The sequence below is a fragment of the Octopus bimaculoides genome, chromosome 2 (assembly GCF_046866305.1).
Source record: "Octopus bimaculoides isolate indiv1 chromosome 2, ASM4686630v1, whole genome shotgun sequence".
Lineage (NCBI taxonomy): Eukaryota > Metazoa > Mollusca > Cephalopoda > Octopoda > Octopodidae > Octopus > Octopus bimaculoides.
In genome coordinates, this window is record NC_142929.1 from 182,486,827 (window position 1) to 182,507,378 (window position 20,552).

Consider the following 20,552-nt stretch of genomic DNA (forward strand, 5'->3'; position numbering starts at 1 on the left):
TATATATATATATATATATATATATATATATATATTCTTATATATACGTATACATGTATGTATGGATGTATACGTATGTATATATGGCGAGTTCATCAAATCACATTCACAGTCTTGATTGTAAACTCCAACAGACAGAAAGAAAAGGACAATGTGTAACTACCGTCATCTCGAGTTGAGGAGCGCGAGATGCAATCCTGTTATCTACACTACCAAAAAAACCCCACTGTTGTTTGTGTTCCATATTCCAATCAGCTAGCATTATATATATTCGCTGGAATTTAGCCGACATCTGCATCATGCTGAGAATATATGTAGGAAACACCTCACACACGCATACCGATTCCCATTTACACGTATATAGGTATACATTTCGAAAAGAGAATATTATCATTATATTTTATTTGATTGTACACTTTTAGCAATAAATATATATTGAAAGGTTTCACGAAAAATAACGTCCTTGTGAAGTAGAGGTCCGATAACATTGGTTAAATATGTAAATGTTCACGTTAGAGTAAAAGCATCGAAGATTAATTGCAATCTGTTAAACAGTTCTGTTGTCAGGTTTCGATGCTTGACTGAGGAATTCTCACATTGATTAATCCGGCAATGCATGCCATATGCGTCTATGCATTATCTGTGACATGCACGTTTTAGCCAAACAGCCATGTCTACGCTAATAAACCCTGCACGAGGCTGTACGCTGTTCGTAGAGAAACAGATAAAAAATCAATAGTTTACAGCCTACTTTTGGCAATCATTTCCTTCTTTAGGATCAATATTAGTCCTTGCACGTCTTCCAGTTTGGATCTTTTTCTTTCATGTTGGCATGTCTTATACATTCTACGTTGTTACTAACCACATATTTCAATGCTTCACTTGGTTCTGGCTTTAGAATATTCTCATTGGTTTCGTCTCAAATATTTAATTACTTGACCAGAAAAGTAACTTTACTACCTCATTTATCTATATAAAACTTAATGTAAATGTCAGAACCAAACACTTTTATGGTCTGAACAGGTCTTGATATATTTATGTTATATAATCTGTATATAACATTCTGTATTTCAGTATTTCCTATATATTCCTAGATATTTTCCGCGATTTTGAAATTTTGCAAGTTGATTTATCTTTAAATGTCATTGTCCACTATTTGCATTTAAAAGCTACAATGCAAAATCACATCAGTTTATATATATAATTAAATCAGGGAAATCAAACCTTCTTAGAGAGATGTCAGTATCCTAGTTCCCCGGTTTTATCTAGTGTATCAATGAAAAACCAAAATGGTAGCTTCGCATTGATATTATTGTTTATGTATCAGAAAAAGAAAACGGAGAAATTATCAGAACATATTTTAATTCCAAACAAAGAGACTCTTAGAACCTACAATTGTTTCCATACCCAATTAATACAATTTGGGAAATAAAAATAAAATAACATAAAATTAATGTTTTCTATCCAATTTGCTAACTGAGCATTTCGTCAGGGGAAGAAGTTGATAGAAGGAACTACATTCCAATGTGTTGGTAGATCATTGATAGTATCAAATATGTGCGCATTTGCATTCGATGTATTTAAAAAAAAAACGTTACTTATGTATATGTTTATGCAAATTTGTTTAATGCCTTTGTGCGTATGCGTATGTAATGTTTCAAAAAATAGATAACAATAATAATAATGATATGCAAAATATGAAAACCAATTTATTGCTTCGTACGTCGAATAATACTCATAAAATTTGTAATACCAATAATTGAATAAAACGACACACCCCATATATATGTACACACACACACACATACACACGCACACACACACACACACACACACACACACACACACACACACACACACACATATATATTATATACATATACTTATATATACGTGTGTGTGTAATAAGGTTCGAAAATTGTAACTTCTGATAAGTGCAATATTATTTGTGGTCCGTGGGAAGAGTCATTTTAACGATGCGTCCTGCCCTAACTCTTCGAAACGCCTGTGTTAGAATGGGGGTAGCTGATGAAGGAAAATGTTCTCTATGTGGCCTGTGTGTTTTCTGTACTCTAGTTATTATTATTTCTTTTGTCTACGTTTTGTTTGCAATGTCCCGTACCCAGATGTGCACCTATATATACAGGTAGACGTAGGTATGCACATGCCTGTACGTATATATGCATATACTCAGTTATTATTTGTTATATATATATATATATATATATATATATATATATATATATATATATATATATATATATATATATATATATATATATATCGGATCTGAAACGTACGTATTAAATGATTTCACAATATCCCTATTTGTTTTGACTTCATTATTTTATCATTACAACATACATACCTACATACATACATTCATATAATTACATACGTGCATACAGGCAAATAAACATTCGTACACACACACACACACACACACACACACACACACACACACACACACACACACACATACACGAGGTCATTGTATATCGACTTCGTGAATAACAGTGAAGCACTTAGCGATGAAATGACCCAATATTTAATGTAGATTAAAATATTGTTTTTTGGGGGACTTCTAATTTTGCCTAACGTCTTATTTTTTTCCACTCAGATTAGTCTTGTTGAATCACTATTTATATATGCTGGTGCGCGTGTATTTACAGCACATATTTAATTACTTTTGCCTGCAATAGTTATTTTTCAAGTCATTGCTTGCTATTAAGACTTCTTTTAAGAGCGGAAACTATACATCGATCGACGTTGTTTTTATTTAAGAAGCAAGGAACATTTAAGGAATAATAAGCGAACAGACCCGTAAGACAAGAAAATGATAGTTTATTTGTATACACGGGAATAATCATTAAGTAGAAATTAACATGAGTGGTTAGTATGCAATTCGTTATGCCTAATTTGATAACCTAAGATGCGGATAAGAACAGTTCATAATTTACATTTATCGGTATTTACGTTCCGTTTTGATTTAGATAGCTTTACCACACATTTAGATATTTGATTTAGATAGCTTTATCACATATGATGACCTCGAAAAATAGGTGTACATAACTTCTAGTAATGGTTTTCTAACACTTGTTAATCTATGCAGCAGAGTCTATTGAGTTTCATAAGTTTGGCCACAGGTTCTGTATTAAGAATCAGGTTAGACACGTTAATGCTATTTTCAGGCAACTTGTTATGTTCTGTCGGAACTCTTTCTTCATGCTGCTCTCGACCTTATTTGGAGTACCTCCTGGCGGACTTGGTCCCTAATTGGATTGCCGCTATGTGTTTTCGACCATTGCAAAATACTATTGTTAGCATATTAAAGATTTGCTACTAATTATTCAATTTCTAAAACCTAAAAGCCTAATCCTTAATATAGATATATGTCCTCCACAATATTCTTTCAGGGTATGTTCATTCCTGTAATCACATTTCTTTTTTGCTGATATTTTTATTGGTACTTTTCTGATTGAAATTTTTTTTTGTTGCTTTTCTCTGTTTTGCAATTCTACATGAAACTCCATTGTAGTTTTATAGATAATAGGTTGTTTTACTTAAATACAAGCTAAATCCCCCTCTATTGTTTTCAAAGTAGATTCTAATTTCATAATTGAGAAGCTTATAGCTGTATTCTATTTATACGTGACTTTTATCAATATTTTTTTCTTTTGTATATATTCTTAGATAGCCAACTGAAATTCAAAGGGGCTATTTCGCTATGAATATTGTGCTCGTTCATTCTTTATTTCTATTTTTATTTCACTTATTCCATTTTTCTAATCTCAAGTGATCTGTAATGTGGCTATAAAAGAGATTATTTCTATAATTAGCAAGGTGGCAGTATCATTAGCACGCCGGACAAAATACTTAGCCGTTTCTTCTTCGTCTTCTTAGAATTTCAGTTGATTAGATAATATATAGTGAGTAGAAGGAGGCGAACCGGCTGAATTGCTGGCACGCCGGGGAGAATGCTTAGTGGCATCTCATTCGTCTACATACTGAGTTCAAATTTCGCCGAGGTCGATTTTTTTCTTCGTTCTTTCGGGATCGATAAAATAAAAACCGATTGAGCACTGGGGGATCGATGTAATAGACTAGTCCCTTTCTTCTTCTTATTTTTTGGGCGCCTGGCACCTAGAATGTCGCCAGGCTCTCACAACTCTCTATTAGCCAAGCCATGGGATCGGTGAATATTCCGCTTTAGAAATTTATAGAGGATTAGTGGCGAGGAAGTGCGACGACATTCTCGGAGAGACTCTGGGTGCCGACGAGAACGAACTGAGTAGTTTGTTCCGGAGGACTCCCCTGTCGGGAACTATTATGGATGATTTCCAAATATCTTTGGCTTGGCATTGCTACTAGGGGTGGGGCGCTACCGATTTGAAATAAACTCTACAGGCACGGATGTGCTGTCAGACGGGCTTTTTCGAAGTGCGCGTAGAGTGGCGAAACCTTTCTGCACGCCTTCATTCACTGTTCGAGCATTGCTTGTGGGGTTATGTCGAACAACTGCTGTCATGTGTGGAATGGATCCGTCTGTCGGCCGAGGCTGTAGAGATGATGGCACCGTTTCCCTCCTTCAATCGGGCAGGCGAGGCAGGTTTCCTTTGCTTGGTGGCTGTGGCAAGAGAGCTTGTTTAATTATTATCATTATTGTTGTTGATGTTGTTGTTGTTGATGTTGTTGTTATTATTATTGTTATTATTATTATTATTATTATTATTATTATTATTATTATTATTATTATTACTGTTGTTGTTTGTTGTTGTTGTTGTTGTTGTTGTTGTTGTTGTTGTTGTAATTATTATTATTATTATTATTATTATTATTATTATTATTATTATTATTATTATTCTGCGAGCTGGCAGAATCGTTACCATACCAGGCAAAATGCTTAGCAGCATTTTCTCTGTATCCACGTTCTGAGTTCAAATTCAGCCGAGATCGACTTTGCCTTTCATCCTTTCGGAGTCGATAAATTAAGTACCAGTGAAACATTGGGTTCGATGAATTCGTCTAGTCCCCTCGCCAAGAGTTTCTGGCCTTGTGCCTACAGCAGAAAGGCTTACTGTTATTAGTAAGGCGCCGAGCTGGCAGAATCATTAGCACGCCGGACAAACTACTTAGTAGCGTTTTGTCTGTCTACGTTCCGAGTTTAAATTCTACCGAGGTCAACTTTGCCTTTCATCCTAATTAAGTACCAGTGAAACGCTGGTCTCGATGTAATAGACTAGTCCCTTCCCTAAAATTTCAGGCCTTGTATATATAGTAGAAAGGATTATTATTTTTATTGTTGCTGTGGTGATGGTGATGGTAGTGTGTATTATTATCGAAAGTATTGACTACATTTCTAGCATAAACAATGTTATGTTCTATTTTTTTTTGTCACGTTTTTGTCAATTTTATTGACTGTCATTTACGCTATATTTCAGATTTATCTAATTGTGTTATTTTCTGTGATACAAACCGAGTGTACGCCTTGGTGATTTGGTCATATTTTGTATGTGCCAAGCTTTTCATCATTCTAAAGTTAACTCTTTTATATGGCTGATACCGTTTTTTCTAACTCTACACAATGGATATTTTTCTTTCTCGATATGCAGACACACAAACACATACACTCACATTCACACACAGACACATGCACACACAGAGAAACACATGCACACACACACACACGTGTCTGCGTGCGTCAGTGTATATTGCTTATATCCCTTCTTCAGTAACATGTTGCTGTCTATTAGAATAGATACGTCGAGATGCAGTTTTTCTTATGATATACATTATAAATAATGTCAGTGTGATTTCCTTTCAAGTGGCGTATGTATTCTCATTCGCTGCATATCTTTAGAGTCATCCATTTATTTCGAAAGTTCTCTCCATTTCTTCTAGATAAATATTGTTTTCAACAGAGATTTATATGCCAATCAGTCCGGGGAACGTATCTTTTATAATCGTCTTTGACAATAATTCTATTCGACTCCTCTTTATTTCACTGTCACATTGAATGAAATTCTCTCCTAATATTTAAGCGCATTTTTTTTTCTTTCCAAAGATGCTTTTCTATCACATGTTAATACTCATTTGCAAGAAGATGAAAAGACTTTCATGAGGTGTTGAATTTGTGGACTGAAGCAACAAGGATCGCTCCTTATATGCAGTGTTAACCAGAATAGTTTTTAGTGTGGAGATCGATATATGTCTACAATCTAATGTTATGGTTTTCCTAACAATACGACATAGCTCACACACTGTCTACTCCAGATTGGATAGTGTGAACCATTCTTACGTAAAAATACAACTGCTGCCATAACTTTATAAACAGTATTCGCCGTTTTGAGAGTTCTGCCAGTAGAAGCCAATAGAACTTGTTTTCTTTTTAATTAAAACCTTGATTTAAACTGATTTACCGATTGAAATAACCTTCAATTAAATTCACTAAAATCTCTACAGGCGTCTATCAATACAGAATACACAGCAGCTGCAGAATCACATGGAGATTCAGCAATTTCTAATATTGTTATAATAACGTTAAATTATTACAGGGGGCGGGGTAGTTCTAATACATCTACAATATATCATGTTAGCTGGGGGTGGAGTTGGTTTCGGAGCTCGCAAGTTGCTAGCTGAGTTTTTCTAAGCTCTCCAATTAATTTAACTTCTAGTATATATTGTCGAAGCTGTTATTTATAATTGGGTGTATTTATAGTCTGTCTTATTTCTAGCAGTGATTTCAGTTTTTAAATTTGGTCTGACGCCTTTCTAACACTCATTTATAATTTTATTTTCATTTTTGCGTGTTATATTGCATAAGAGTTATCTACTCTGAAATATTAGTGTAAACAGTTCTAGTTCAATTGTTTTATTTCTATGACTCTCTATTACAATTTTCTCAGGTTAAAGTAATTTGTGTCTACATTAGTAGAGACAAATTACTTAAATCTGAGAAGATTGCAATGACACATTTCTCTAATTCCACATTTCATTTTATGTCTTGGTTGAATTCCTAAAAGAATTCAGGTTTTTCAACTGGATATTATCCCATGCAACTATTTTAAAGTCATACATATACAAGGGATTGCTTATAACAGGTCCAGAATCTATCAAAGATCTCTTAAAGTAGTGAGATCTAAAAAGAGAAGAGCTTATATTATTATTAACATACATCCGAGTTTCATAATTAGATCAACCATCAAGCTTGGAGTCGACATGCTCGATGTATGTGCCGATATAAGAAATTATTATTGCTGTTCCTATTCGGTGAATTGGCAGAATAGTTAGAGCGCCTGAAAAAATTTTTGCGATTCCAACTCTTTTCGTTCTGAATTCAAATCCCATTAAGGACAACATTGTCCTTCATGCCTTCTGAATCCATAAAATAGATTAACAGTAATATACTGGAGTCGACGGTATCGACAAAATTACTGCCTCCAAAACTGCTGTCCTTCTGCCTAAAATCAGAAACTTAATTCTTTTTGAACTTAGGTAGTGCGGGAGACATAATTGTCTCTTCTTGTGAATTTGAGAAAAGGAGGATAACTGCAGCGAAAAGGGTTAATGTAACGTGAACTTGGGTGTATAAGTTTTCCTGAGTAGGTGGATGTCATCCTGTATCAGAAAGACTGTGACTACCATGCATTAAGATATCCAGTCCAAGTTTTATCTCATACACTTGCCTTCGTTCTACGGGTTTATGCAAACTGCCCCGTTATATGCGGTATAACTTTGTAATTTTTCTTTTATCCGACATAGATTATCATCATCATCTTTTATCCAACATAAATCATCATCATCATCATCATCGACATCACTATCGTTATCTGAAATGGAAGAATATGCAGTTGATTAATGCGAAGGCAGTGGGGATCTGTTCAGTTTCAATCACAGATTTAAAAATTAATTTTTTAAAAATTAAACAGATTGAAACTCCGTATACTGGTAGAATTTCTCACGTAGAACACGGTTTACTCTGAACGTTTTTGACAAAATTTCGTATTTTAGAAGTTATTTTGTGTTAAAGTTGTATTTCGTTAATTTTAAGTAATCAATTACACTTAGTTCAAGAAATGTACTGCTGTTTGCGGAAGTACAACAACTTCCGGGGTCATCTCTACTAAATGCATTTTTCAACCGCGAGTGGTTTATTCGGATGGTTCTTTAGCTTGGCCGCTGTGTTTTGGGATATATTTACTTACTGCCTGTGATTATTTTCACCACTCTATTCTATTTTATTTTTGCTTACTTGCCTGCGTTAATGTCGAGATTTATTTTCGCCAACTTTCGTTTACTTGCCTGCGTTAATGTCGAGATTTATTTTCGCCAACTTTCGTTTACTTGCCTGCGATAATTTCGGGATCTATTTTCACCAACTTTTCTTTACTTTCCTGCGTTAATTTGTATATGTTACACCTGCCTGGTTATTTTTTTATATGCGCGAGCTGTGTATGTATTGCCATGAAATCTTACAGTGCATTTCAAAGTTTAATATCCTGCATTAAAATTGATTTAATCTGCTTGTATTTTTCAATGTATCCCTGCTTTCGTATGCGTTACACGTGCCTGGTTATTTTTTATATGCACCTCTGCCCGAACTCTATATGTACTGCTATGAAATCTTATAATGCATTTCAAAGTTTAACATTCCGCATTAAAATTGATTTAATCTCTATCCATTTTTGTCTTTTTTTCTTTTGTGTACATCGTATACATGCTTCGTTATGTGTTAGGTTAGGTTTAGAGCTATGGTTTAGAATTAGGGTTAAATAACATGCTAAAGTTTAAATGGCCACGTATACTGTATGCTAAAGTGGCACTAAAGATTAATTGAAACAGATTACCTATCAGAAATAAAGTCATGAAAGAGTTATCAGTGTCAGCACACTTTATTTCACATTTTCATGTTTTTGAGGGCAATAAAATAAAATACGAGATACGTAAGTACTGGGTCAATATACTTGACTAATTGTGTGCTCCTATAAATTTCCTTGCTTTGTGCCTCTGTTAGAAATTCTTATTAGTACTATTACTTAGTGCGAGTAATAGAAAAATGGTGTTTAGAAAACATTTGCAAGCTTCCTCAAACTGTTAATGTAAATGTAGATGATGTTTTTTCAACTTCTGTAAATTAACGTCTGAGAAAAAAGTGATTCCTTGTAGAGGTTGCCATTCTAGAGGGAAATGATTGGATAAAATATTTAGTGTAAAGTTTGAGCTGTGAGACATGTTAAAGATGATGATGTGGGTTCAGTTTGATATAGTATACAGCTTATTAATTCACAAGAATAGCAGAGGCTGCTGTTTTTTCTTTTATTTAACTTTTTCTCTGTTTTATTTGAACAATAAAACAGAACTAATAAGAATTTCTAACAAAGGCACAAGCAAGAATTTTTTTAGGAGGACACAATTAGTCAACTACATTGACCCAGTACTTACATATCTAGTATTTTATTTTATTGCCCTCGGAAACATACAAAAGCAGCAGGGATACATTGACAAAAACAAGCTGAGATTATATCAATTTTAATGCACGATATTAAACTTTGAAATGCACTGTAAGATTTCATAGCAGTACATACACAATTCGGGCAGAGGTGCATATAAAAAAATAACCAGGCACGTGTAACACATACAAATTATAACAGGCAAATAAACAAAAATAGAATAGAACAGTGCGGTGAAAATAATCACTGGCAATAGGTTAAAATATCCAGAAACACAGCAGCGAAGCTAAAGAACCATCCGAATAAACCACTCGCGGCTGAAAAATGCATTTAGTAGAGATGACCCGGAAGTTGTTGCTCTTCTACAAACAGCAGTACATTTCTTGAGCTAAATGTCATTGAATGGTTAAGATTACCCAAATACGAAATTTTGTCAAAAACGCTCAGAGTAAACCGTGTTCTACCTGAAAAATTCTACCAGTATTCGAAGTTTCAAACTTTAATTTGAAAAAATTATTAAAAAATTCTGTGATTGAAACTGAATAGATCCGGCAGTGGTTAAGTAGTATCGTTAAGGTATCGGACCAAATAATTTGCGGTTCTTTACGTTTTGAGTTCAAATCCCGCTGAAATTAACTTTCTCTTTTATCCTCCGAGGCAGAAAACAGAAATCCATCAATGAAGTAGTGGAATCCATGTCGTCGACAAATCTTCCCTCATATTTCGGGCTTGTTGCCTATGTTAGAACAATGCATCATCACCCTCAGCACCATCGTCACAGCTGACACCGTGGTAGTGGTGATTTTCTAATAGTTCTGTGCTCGTCTCGTCTTCACCATCAGCTTCAGCTCCGTGCTCTTGAGGTTAAAGCAGCATTGCCTTTCGGAAATGTGGATTTCTGTCTATATACTGCACCCGATTTTCGCTGTTGTGGATTTATTTTGTTGTTTCTGGCGTCATTTTAGTGTTTTTGCTGTTGTGTTATATACACAAGTTTCGTAAATGTTGCAGGTTGATCTTATATGTTCCACTTTCAGTGATTATGTAGAGTACGCTGCCTTACATTAACGGTTGCTCCAGTCAAGAATCTGAGTTAGATCATATGTTGATCATTTTATAAAATCTTCTCTGTGCAAAGTATGCGTGTATTATATGTTTAGTGGAAGAGAATGTGTTTGTATTAGACGCGCTATTTATTAGCTGCTGATTGTATAGTGTAATAGCTGTGAAGTCTGGCTTATTCAGCTGAGAGTGTCTCAGTTAGGATGTGGGCTCTGCTTACTAGAGATAGCTTCAACAAGGTATGCAACAGGTGTAATGTAAGCCCTAATGTGATTATTATTATACTCTTGTGCTGTTTTGTTGTAATCATATCTTGCGCTCAAGTTATTATTTTATTTGCAATGCTCCCATTTCCATGTCTCAACGTGCCTATTTCAATTTCAAAACCACTGTAAATTGACATTTTATAGATCTACATTTGGGCAATGCTTTGGTCAGAAAGAATTTTGGTGTGTATCAATACAGAGACATTTTCGTTCGACTAATAACATTATGAGAAGTGATTGTTTTGATCCTCTTGAAAAGAAAGAAAAGAAATGTAAGTTTGGTCTGGTACACTTTATATTCCTATAGCCCAGTTAATTTAACTGCCAATTCGATCGTGTTTATGAAGTCTATGAATATACTTAAAGAAGGCAAGGACTAAGATGCTGGTAAACATGTCAATTGTCACATTGTTGCATTTACGTAGCCCTCATTTATGGGTAGGAAATTTTCATTTATTTCAAATTTGCAGTTATGTATGTTAAGCACTGTAGCTGTACAGTCTTAATGCTAAATTTTGGTTTATCTTTGTTTATAGTTTACATATTAACCCTGAGAATGTGCTCTATTGTTGTTTTTCACTTTTGCTTACATCTTCTCTTGCAGGATATTATAGTCATGGAATGCTTTATCTCTTTGTTTTTCTTTATAGCCTGGAATTCTTCTTCTTATTTTTGTCTTTTATTTCTCTATTCCAGCTGCTTTATCCCTTTCTAAATTTGCTACTTCCGTATAGTTAATTTCCAGTTTCTACTTTATTATTTCCTTATTTACAGAGAAAAGAATTTTTTCTATCTTTTTCCTGTTGCCGTATTACACTAATCACTTTCCCTTTTCTTCCTTCTTTGTAGTGTTCACTTTTTTAATTAGACACCCCCGTTCTTGCCTGTGTGGTTGGTATATTTTATCTCGATCAAGTATGGAATGGCTGATTCAGAACGCAGTTAATAGTCTATTTGATTTTTTTCTGTCTGGGCTCTTCAACTAATTTTCATTTATTATTATTATTATTATTATTATTATTATTATTATTATTATTATTATTATTATTATTATTATCCTGTTCTTTCAATTTTGTTTCCAATTCTTATCGAGTGTCTTCCCGACACCTAGGGCAAAGAAACTCACCGTATACATTGGTAGGTCATTAAAAGAAACACATCTGATTTTTCATTTACAAAGTCATGTGATACAAAGAAAGGGGAAGAAAGAAAGAAAGAGGAAAGAAGAAAAATAGGGAAATAATGAAAAAAGAAAACAAAGAAAATAAAGGTAGAAAATGAAAGAAAATTCACAGCGACAATGCTCCTCTCAATACGTCAACAATCCTTTGCACTTCTTGCATGGATGGTATGTCATGGACCATCCTCAAATAATTTTCAATTCCCTTTTTGATCATTCCAACTGTTCCCACAATCACTGGTATGGTAACCGTCTTGAGATGTTGCACATTGTTGATTCCACTGAGCAAATTTTCATATTTTCTGAGCTTATCAAATTTATTTGCCGAGATATCATTATCACAAGGTATGCTCATCACAAGGTCAATCAATAAGCAGACTTTATTGTTTTGGTTTTTTACAACACTACCTTGTTTATTAGCTTCGATGGTTATGTATGTATCAGTTTGGTAAGAAAGTTCTTGGACACTTTTAACATATCACTCTTAACAATTAAAAAACAACAAAGAAAATCAATCCGAAAGGTAATCACCCTCGCTATCGATCACCTTTTGCCATCTTTCAGGCAAAGTTTTGAATCCTTTCATCCAGAAATCCCGTGGCTTTGAATCAATAATGTCGTCAAGGAAAGATTTCACATCTTCTTCATTTACGAACTCTGTATCACCAATCGCGCGTTGCAAGGCAGAGAATAAGTGTTTGTGAGAAGGGGCAAGGTCAGGTGAAAACGGTGTGAGCACTATAATCTCCCAGTCGGCCACCTTCAGCTCCTCTGACGTCTTCTTTGCACGATGTTCTGGCGCACTGTCTTGGTGGAAAATCTTCTTCAAATTTGAGCGTTTTTCGGCCAGCGCGATTTTAGACGGTCGATTTGTTCGCAGTAGATATCCTTGCCAACGGTGGTATTGCGTGGGAGAGGATCCAACATGATCACATCACGGCAATCTCACCAAACTGAGATCATAAGCTTCTATTGCACAAGCGGTCCTTTTGGCGAAGGTTTTAGCTGTTGACCTTTGCTACACCAGGATCGTCTGTGCCTCACGTTGGAGTACAGTACTTTCTTTTCATCCATAGTCATTACTGCCTCCAACCAATCGAATCTTCGGCTTCGCCAGAGCAGACTTTGTCATGCAGTGACACGTGCTCGTTTGTTCACTTCAGTTAATTCATGTGGCACCCTTTTTCCAAGCTTGCTGACCTTGACGAGACGATGCAGTTGGTTGATGATCGTGACATGGGTGACGCCAAACTCTACCGCAAGCTGACATGCAGTTTGCATTGGATCGGTTTCAATAACTTGCAACAATGCATCATCATCGATCTCTCCTGGGCGCCCGCCTCATGGTTGATCTTCCAGTGAATAGTTGTCAGATTCAAAGCGCTGATACCAATTACCGCAAATACTTTTCGAGACAGTGCAAGGGCCAAACGCTTCGCAGATTAGTTCAGCTGCGTCACGCACAGATGTGCCATATTTGAAGATATACAGTATGACGCCACGCAGAGCCAAATTTGGAAGTGCAATATTTTAAGCCATTTTGCGCAAAAAGTGATGTATTTCGCAAATACAACAACTGACACATAAAGCTAAAAAGCTAATGAGCAAATAGAGTGATTGTCAGTATTTATATAGTCACAATAGACACGCTGGCTGCTTCTCATTGGTTGGTGACGCTGATTGGTTGCGAGATTGAAGGCGGCTTGGTTGTCCAAGAACTTTCTTACCAATATAATATGGACTGGAAAGTCTCAAAGAATCGTTACATTTTCTCCCTCAGTTACAACTTCAGGGCGGTGCTAGTACTATTTGTTAGCAATTTCGATTTTATAATCTCGACATATTAACCAGTGCAGATATTGACCAATTCTGCCATGTCTTGATTTATACTCTACCGGTGCTAAAACCGTACACCCACATCTTAGCTGGTCCACTGTTTCGATCTGATCGTTGAAATATCGGCACTTTAGGTCTACTCCAAAAAAACCATCATATTGACTTGGTAGTTATCAGTCAATAATCTCTGATCTTAAGCAGCTAAGATAAACCATTCGCTCTCTGCCTTTAGCAGTGAGCCCCGTATCCACTGATGAATGTGCTTCTGGTCTACATCAACTTGTTTGCTACGTGCCGCATATTTGCCATGCAGCTAATTGTTCAAATGCATTTGCCATGCAGCTAATTGTTCAAATGCATTTATCGTTGCCGTTGTTTTCACCTTCTTTGCAGCAACGGTTGCTGCACTTTCATCAAGCTGTTCAACCTGGGTATAATGCATAAACTCACTTATATAGGCTATAGTAGAATACACTTGCCGAAGGTGCCACGCAGTGGGACTGAACCCAGAGCCATGTGGTTTTGAAGCAAGCTATTTACTACACAGCAGTTTGCAATGTTTTACTAAAAGTGAGAATTATAAACGTCACTAAATGAGACTAGGGTGTTACATTGCTAGAAATAGGAGCTAAACCGCTCTAATGCTTAACGCACATGAATGAAAACATATGCACTAACAGGGACGATAATCACCCCAAAAGTGCCGATTGAGAATTCTTAATACTGACGCGTTACTTTCGGCAATATCCGTTGCTTCCTCAGTTAAGACAGCACGACTGTACGGCTCTTTCCGGACTCGCTTCGCCATTAGTATTTATATTTTCGTCATCCCAAAAATTGGATGGTTTAGCGATCGCTAATGTGTATATATAGGATTAATACAAAGAGCAGTTTGCAATGTCTTACCATATATGTGTGCTAGAGTGGCTGTATGTTTAGAAGCTTTCCGACCACATGGCTCCGGGCTCAGTCGAACTGCGTGGCACGTTGGGCAAGTGTCTTCTACTATAGCGTCGAGCCGACCAAAGCCTCGTGAGTGATTTTGGTAGACAGAAAGTGAAAGAAGCCCGTCATATGCACACACATATATATATATATATATATATATATATATATATATATATATGGGTGTGTGTCCCCTATCACCACTTGACAACCGGTGTGGGTGTGTTTACGTACCCGTAACTTAGCGGTTCGGCAAAATAACCCGAGAGAATAATTACCAGGCTTAAAAAGAAGTTCTGGGATCGATTGATTCAACTAAAGATTCGAGGCGGTGCTCTAGCATGACCGGAGTCCAATCAATGGAACAGAGATATGAAAAGATAGATAATATATGTATATGTGTTTATATATACATTATATATATATATATATATATATATATATATGAATATATGTATATATATATATACATATATATATATATATATATATATATATATATATATATATATATATACGGGGTGTCCACAAAGTCTAGGTACATGGCGTAAATAAAATCATAACATAAACAATTAAATATAAGAAATAATAATTTCTTAAAGTACGTGTTAATGCCCATATATATATATATATATATACACATGACCACAACCTCAAGGTTGAACCATATAAAAGAATAAAAGAATATGTATATGTACACAAACACACAGCAGATATATCAACTACGCTCGTAGGCATCACTCAAAAATAGGGTAGGAGAAACATGTACAAGCGAAATAAAAAAAAAAAGAGCGTGGGAGAGAGGAAAAGGAAGGATGAAGAGAGAGAGAGAAAGGGAGAGCGAGAGAGAGGAAATACTTTTGAAAGCAGGAAGAAGCCGAGCTACGCAGAAATAAGAATCTAGAATGAAATTCATCAACCTCATTCTTCCTTCTCAATAACACTACTACTACTACTACTACTACTACTACTACTACTACTACTATTGCTACTGCAACTGCTGCTGCTGCTGTTGTCGCATCTACTACAGTTACTACTACTAATAGCAGTTATAATAATAACCTTTTCCAAGGAGGCGAGATGGCAGAATCGTTAGCATGCTGGGTGAAATGCTTGGCGGTATTTCGTGTGCTTTACGGTCTCAGTTCACATTCCGCCGAGGTCGATTTTATTTTTCAGGGTCGATAACTTAAGTAGCAGTTGTGTATTGGCATCGATCTTATTGATTGGTTCCCACCCCAAAATTTCGGACCTTGTTCCTAGAATAGAAAAGAATATTCCTTTCTACTATGGGCACAAGCCCTGGAATTTTTTTTTTTTGTGTGTGTGTGTGTGTGGGGGGGGGGGGGGGGGGTTGAGATCAGTCGATTACATACACTCTGGCGCTCAACTGGCCCTTATTTTATCAACCGTGGAAGGGGACAATCAACGTTGTCGGAATTTGAACTCATAGCGTAAAAACGAGCGAAATGTCGCTAAGCATTTTGCCCGGTGAAAAACAACAACAATAATAAAAATAATGATACTTTCTATTATAGTCACAAGGCCTGGACTTTGTGGGGAGTGGGATGAGTCGATCACATCGATCCCAGGGCTCAACTGGTACTTATTTTATCGACTCTGAAACGATGAAAGGTTAAGTCGACCTCGGGGGAATTTGAACTCAGAACGGAGCGATGAGTGAATTACCACTAAGCATTTCATCCAGAGTGCTAACGATTCTGCCAGCTCACCGCCTTGATAATAATAATCCTTTCTACTATAGGCAATTTGGGGAAGGGGATTACTTGATTCCATTGACTCCATTGTTTCACTGGTAGTTAGTTTATCGACCCGAAAGAATGAAAGGAAAAGTCGACCTCAGCGGAATTTGAACTCAGATCGTGAAGACAGACGAAATACTACTAAGCATTATGCCCGGCGTGCTAACGATTCGTCCAAGAAGAAGAAGAAAAGAAGAAAGTAGAAGTAGTAGTGTTAATAAAATGTAAGGAAGAAAAAGAAGTAGTAGTAGGAGTAGTAGTAGTAGTAGGAGGAGGAGGAGGAGGAGGAGGAGGAGAGTAGAAGGAGAAGGAGAAGAAGAAGATGATGATGAAGAAGAAGAAGAAGAAGAAGAAGAAGAAGAAGAAGAAGAAGAAGAAGAAGAAGAAGAAGTTGATGATGATGAAGAAGAAGAAGAAGAAGAAGAAGAAGAAGAAGAAGAAGAAGAAGAAGAAGTTGATGATGATGATGAAGAAGAAGAAGAAGAAGAAGAAGAAGAAGAAGAAGAAGAAGAAGAAGAAGAAGAAGAAGATTATGTAGAAGGCTTAGAAAGGCAGAAGACCGCGAAATAATGAAGTCTAGATAATTTCTAAGTTCAGTATGTATTGACGAACATGGAGAAAGGAATTTCCTGTTTACTGTTGTTTTAAGCCAAATTTTAATAAAATAAGAAATACAAAAGAATCCTATTTCTATTTCTCTGCCTCTGTTACAGTCGGTTTCACTATATGTGCATAGGAAATATTGCACAATAGCTCTGCCAGAAATGAGTAAAACAGTCAACTCGTTAGTTATGAATCTAACAAACAGATGCATACTTAACATATCCTACTTATCCATTTCTGTATGTCTCTTTATCTCACGATATTTGACACAAGCATGTAGTGAAACCCTCACTCACGCACGCACACGTACACACATACACACGTGCACACACACACACTTATACACAGAAACACGCAAATACGCACACGGACTTTCCACATCGCAAACACTAACATACATTCATCTATTCATCCATACACTGACACGCATATAAGTGTATATGTGTGTGTGTGTGTATACAAACACGCAATCACACACACACATACACACAGGCACACACGCGCACACAGACACACGCATATGTGTATGTGTGAACGTACATATTTCAAAAGTATGTGAAGTGTATACACATATATAAGCGTTTTGTTCTGTTGTAGACTAAGAAATTAGTATCTATTTCTGTAATCTGCTCCTGCAATCTTATTTTCCAGGTTATTAACCTCGTGTTTAGTGTGTGTGTGTGTGTGTGTGTGTGTGTGTGTGTGTATGTGTGTGTGTGTGTGTGTGTGTGTGTGTGTGTGTTTGTGTGTGTTTGTGTGTGTGTGTGTGTGTGTGTATGTATGTATGTATATATATATATATATATATATATATATATATATATATATATATATATATATATATATATATAATATGCATATCAACACCATGTGAGTATTTTTGTTTTTTGTTCAGAATAACCATCATCTTGTGTTGTAAATTAATCTGTAACGATCAGAAGCCTACGTGACAATATACTTTGAGGAACAAGATTATTACCTTGTATAGATCGAACTTATTACAAGCAGTATCGTACAATTATTCTATAGTGTCTAGTCATATTTCGTTAAGTATGAGTGGCGGACAGTTGTAAACTTGATGGTCTTGTGAATGGGATTTCTGTATTCTTATTATATTCTCTTCCGTTTTTTGGGTATTGCCGATAAGAGATATTTTATTACAAGGTTTATGTGATTTGAGTAGGAAGAATACATTATGAAAGTTATGGATCTTTCCGTTATGTACTGCTAGATTCGTTTATCATGCCGAAAGCGATACTATTGAGTTTGAATGTTTAGGAATTCAAAAATCAAAAGCAGAAGCAAATATATCAAATAAAATAAAATTAAATTAAAATGGCTCACAATTGCATACGCACATAGATTAACAGACAACATCCTATATGTGTATACACACAGTATAATCACCTCAAATTAGAGTTAAATACATATAAGGAAACATGGAAATATACAAAGTAGAATACACACACATACACACACACAGAGCAACACACACATGTAGTTAAACATATATCAATGCCATTTCAAAATATAACCACATGTGAATAGTTGGTGATTTTCTTCCTCTGTCTTCCTTTTCTATTGGGCTTTCCTGTTTCTGAAAAAGAGCATCTGCTTGAAACATTAAACCATCTTTCTTTCCTTCCCTGAGCGTCTGCTAATACTTTATATGTATTATATCCTCACGTTGTTTTTTGTGTTTGTTCTTCGTTTTCTTGGATTTACTATGTATGCATGTATTTATTTAAGTAGGGTGTGTGTGTGTGTACGTATGTATTTATATATATACACACATACCCACACACATATATATATATATATACACATATGCTTACAAGATGTAATCATCCCATCACTCACTCAGTGATTAGAACCACTGTCAGCATGTGTATATATTTGCGCATTTCCTACAGCATTAAGATCATTTTAACTCTTATTTCTAGCAATGCAGGTGTCTTGATACCCTTAGTTACATTTAGTTACGATTGAAATTTTCCTTTACGGTATCATTATGCTTAGCTGTTGCACTATTTTGTTGACATCTTAAAAAAATTGGGAGATGGCCCCCAACACTGACGTCATATACCTTGATTTCATCAAGGCATTTGATAGAGTGGACCACAAAATCCTGCTGAAGAAACTGTCCAATATTGAAGTTCGTGGAAAGCTGCTGCAGTCGATAAAGTATTTCTTGGCGAACAGAAACGAACATGTGTTTGAAGGAATAACATCCAGCTTCGCCAAAGTTAGTAGTGGTGTCGTACAAAGTACTGCGCTGTGCCAACTCTACATCAATGACATAGTAGACGTCATCAAACATTCTACATTAAAAATCTTTGTAGATGATTCCCAACTCCAGACAGCCATAAACAGTATGGGAGACCGAACATGCCTCCAGTCGGATCTGCTTGCTGTTGTCCAATGGGCAGAAAAAAACAGTATGCTTCTAAATGAAGATAAATTTGATTTGATCTACTTTCGAAAAGAGGATACTCTGAAATTACCACATGCTCTTCCCTCAGGCAACTCTCTGATGTCATCCAACAACACCAGAGACCTTGGAGCAATTGTTGATAACAATCTAAGCTGGTGTTCCCACATAAATAGCAAGGTTGACTAGGCCCGCAAGATGTGCTCCTGGATTCTGAGAACTTTCAGGTCTAGAGATCCCTACGCCATCATCCTCCTCTACTCTACTTTTGCCCGCCCCCACTTTGAATACTGTTGCCCACTGTGGTCTCCCCATACGAAGCAACTCATTATGAAAGTAGAAGCACTCCAGAGGTCAATAACAAGAAAGACAGACGGCTTGAGAGGCATTGATTACTGAGGTCGACTAAAAAAACTCAATCTCTACTCTCTAAAACGCCGCCGGGAGCGCTACATTATTTCTGTGATGTGGAAAATATTCCCTCAATATTGCATAAATGATGTTGGCATCAATTTTAAAATCCATCCTAGACTTGGCCTCCACGCTTCCCGCCCATTACAAAAATCGAACTCAGGAAACATAAAAACATTATGTAACAACTACTTTACCTCAACCGGCCCAGCTCTCTTTAATACCATATCAAAATACGTCAAAACGGAAACGGAGCCCATAAAATTCAAAAGTTCACTGGACATATTGCTTAAAAAAATCCCGGACCAACCTCTTACAACTGGATATGTCTTCAGCAATAATAACTCTTGGCTAGAGAGGGCCATAGTGCCCCATATATGATAAAAGACTTCACCTGGTGGTGCTATTATATTAGACATGACCTGGGCTTATACTGGCCGAAACTTATCAAAGTGATCAAAGTTATATATATATATATATATATATATATATATATATATATATATATATATATATATATATATATATACACACATGTGTGGTGAAGCAACTGCTGCTGATCCCTTAATTATGTTTATAAATGTATAAGAACTTTTAAATAAGTTC

General features: G+C 35.9%; 1 protein-coding gene across 1 annotated transcript; it reads left to right on the top strand.

Annotated features, from left to right (window-relative positions):
• The first annotated feature begins 19,163 nt into the window (after nt 1-19,163).
• LOC149137303 (uncharacterized) lies at nt 19,164-19,724 on the top strand. Its single transcript, XM_089339303.1, has one exon. The coding sequence runs from the start codon at nt 19,164-19,166 to the stop codon at nt 19,722-19,724; it is 561 nt and encodes a 186-aa protein (XP_089195429.1).
• The last annotated feature ends 828 nt before the right edge of the window (nt 19,725-20,552 follow it).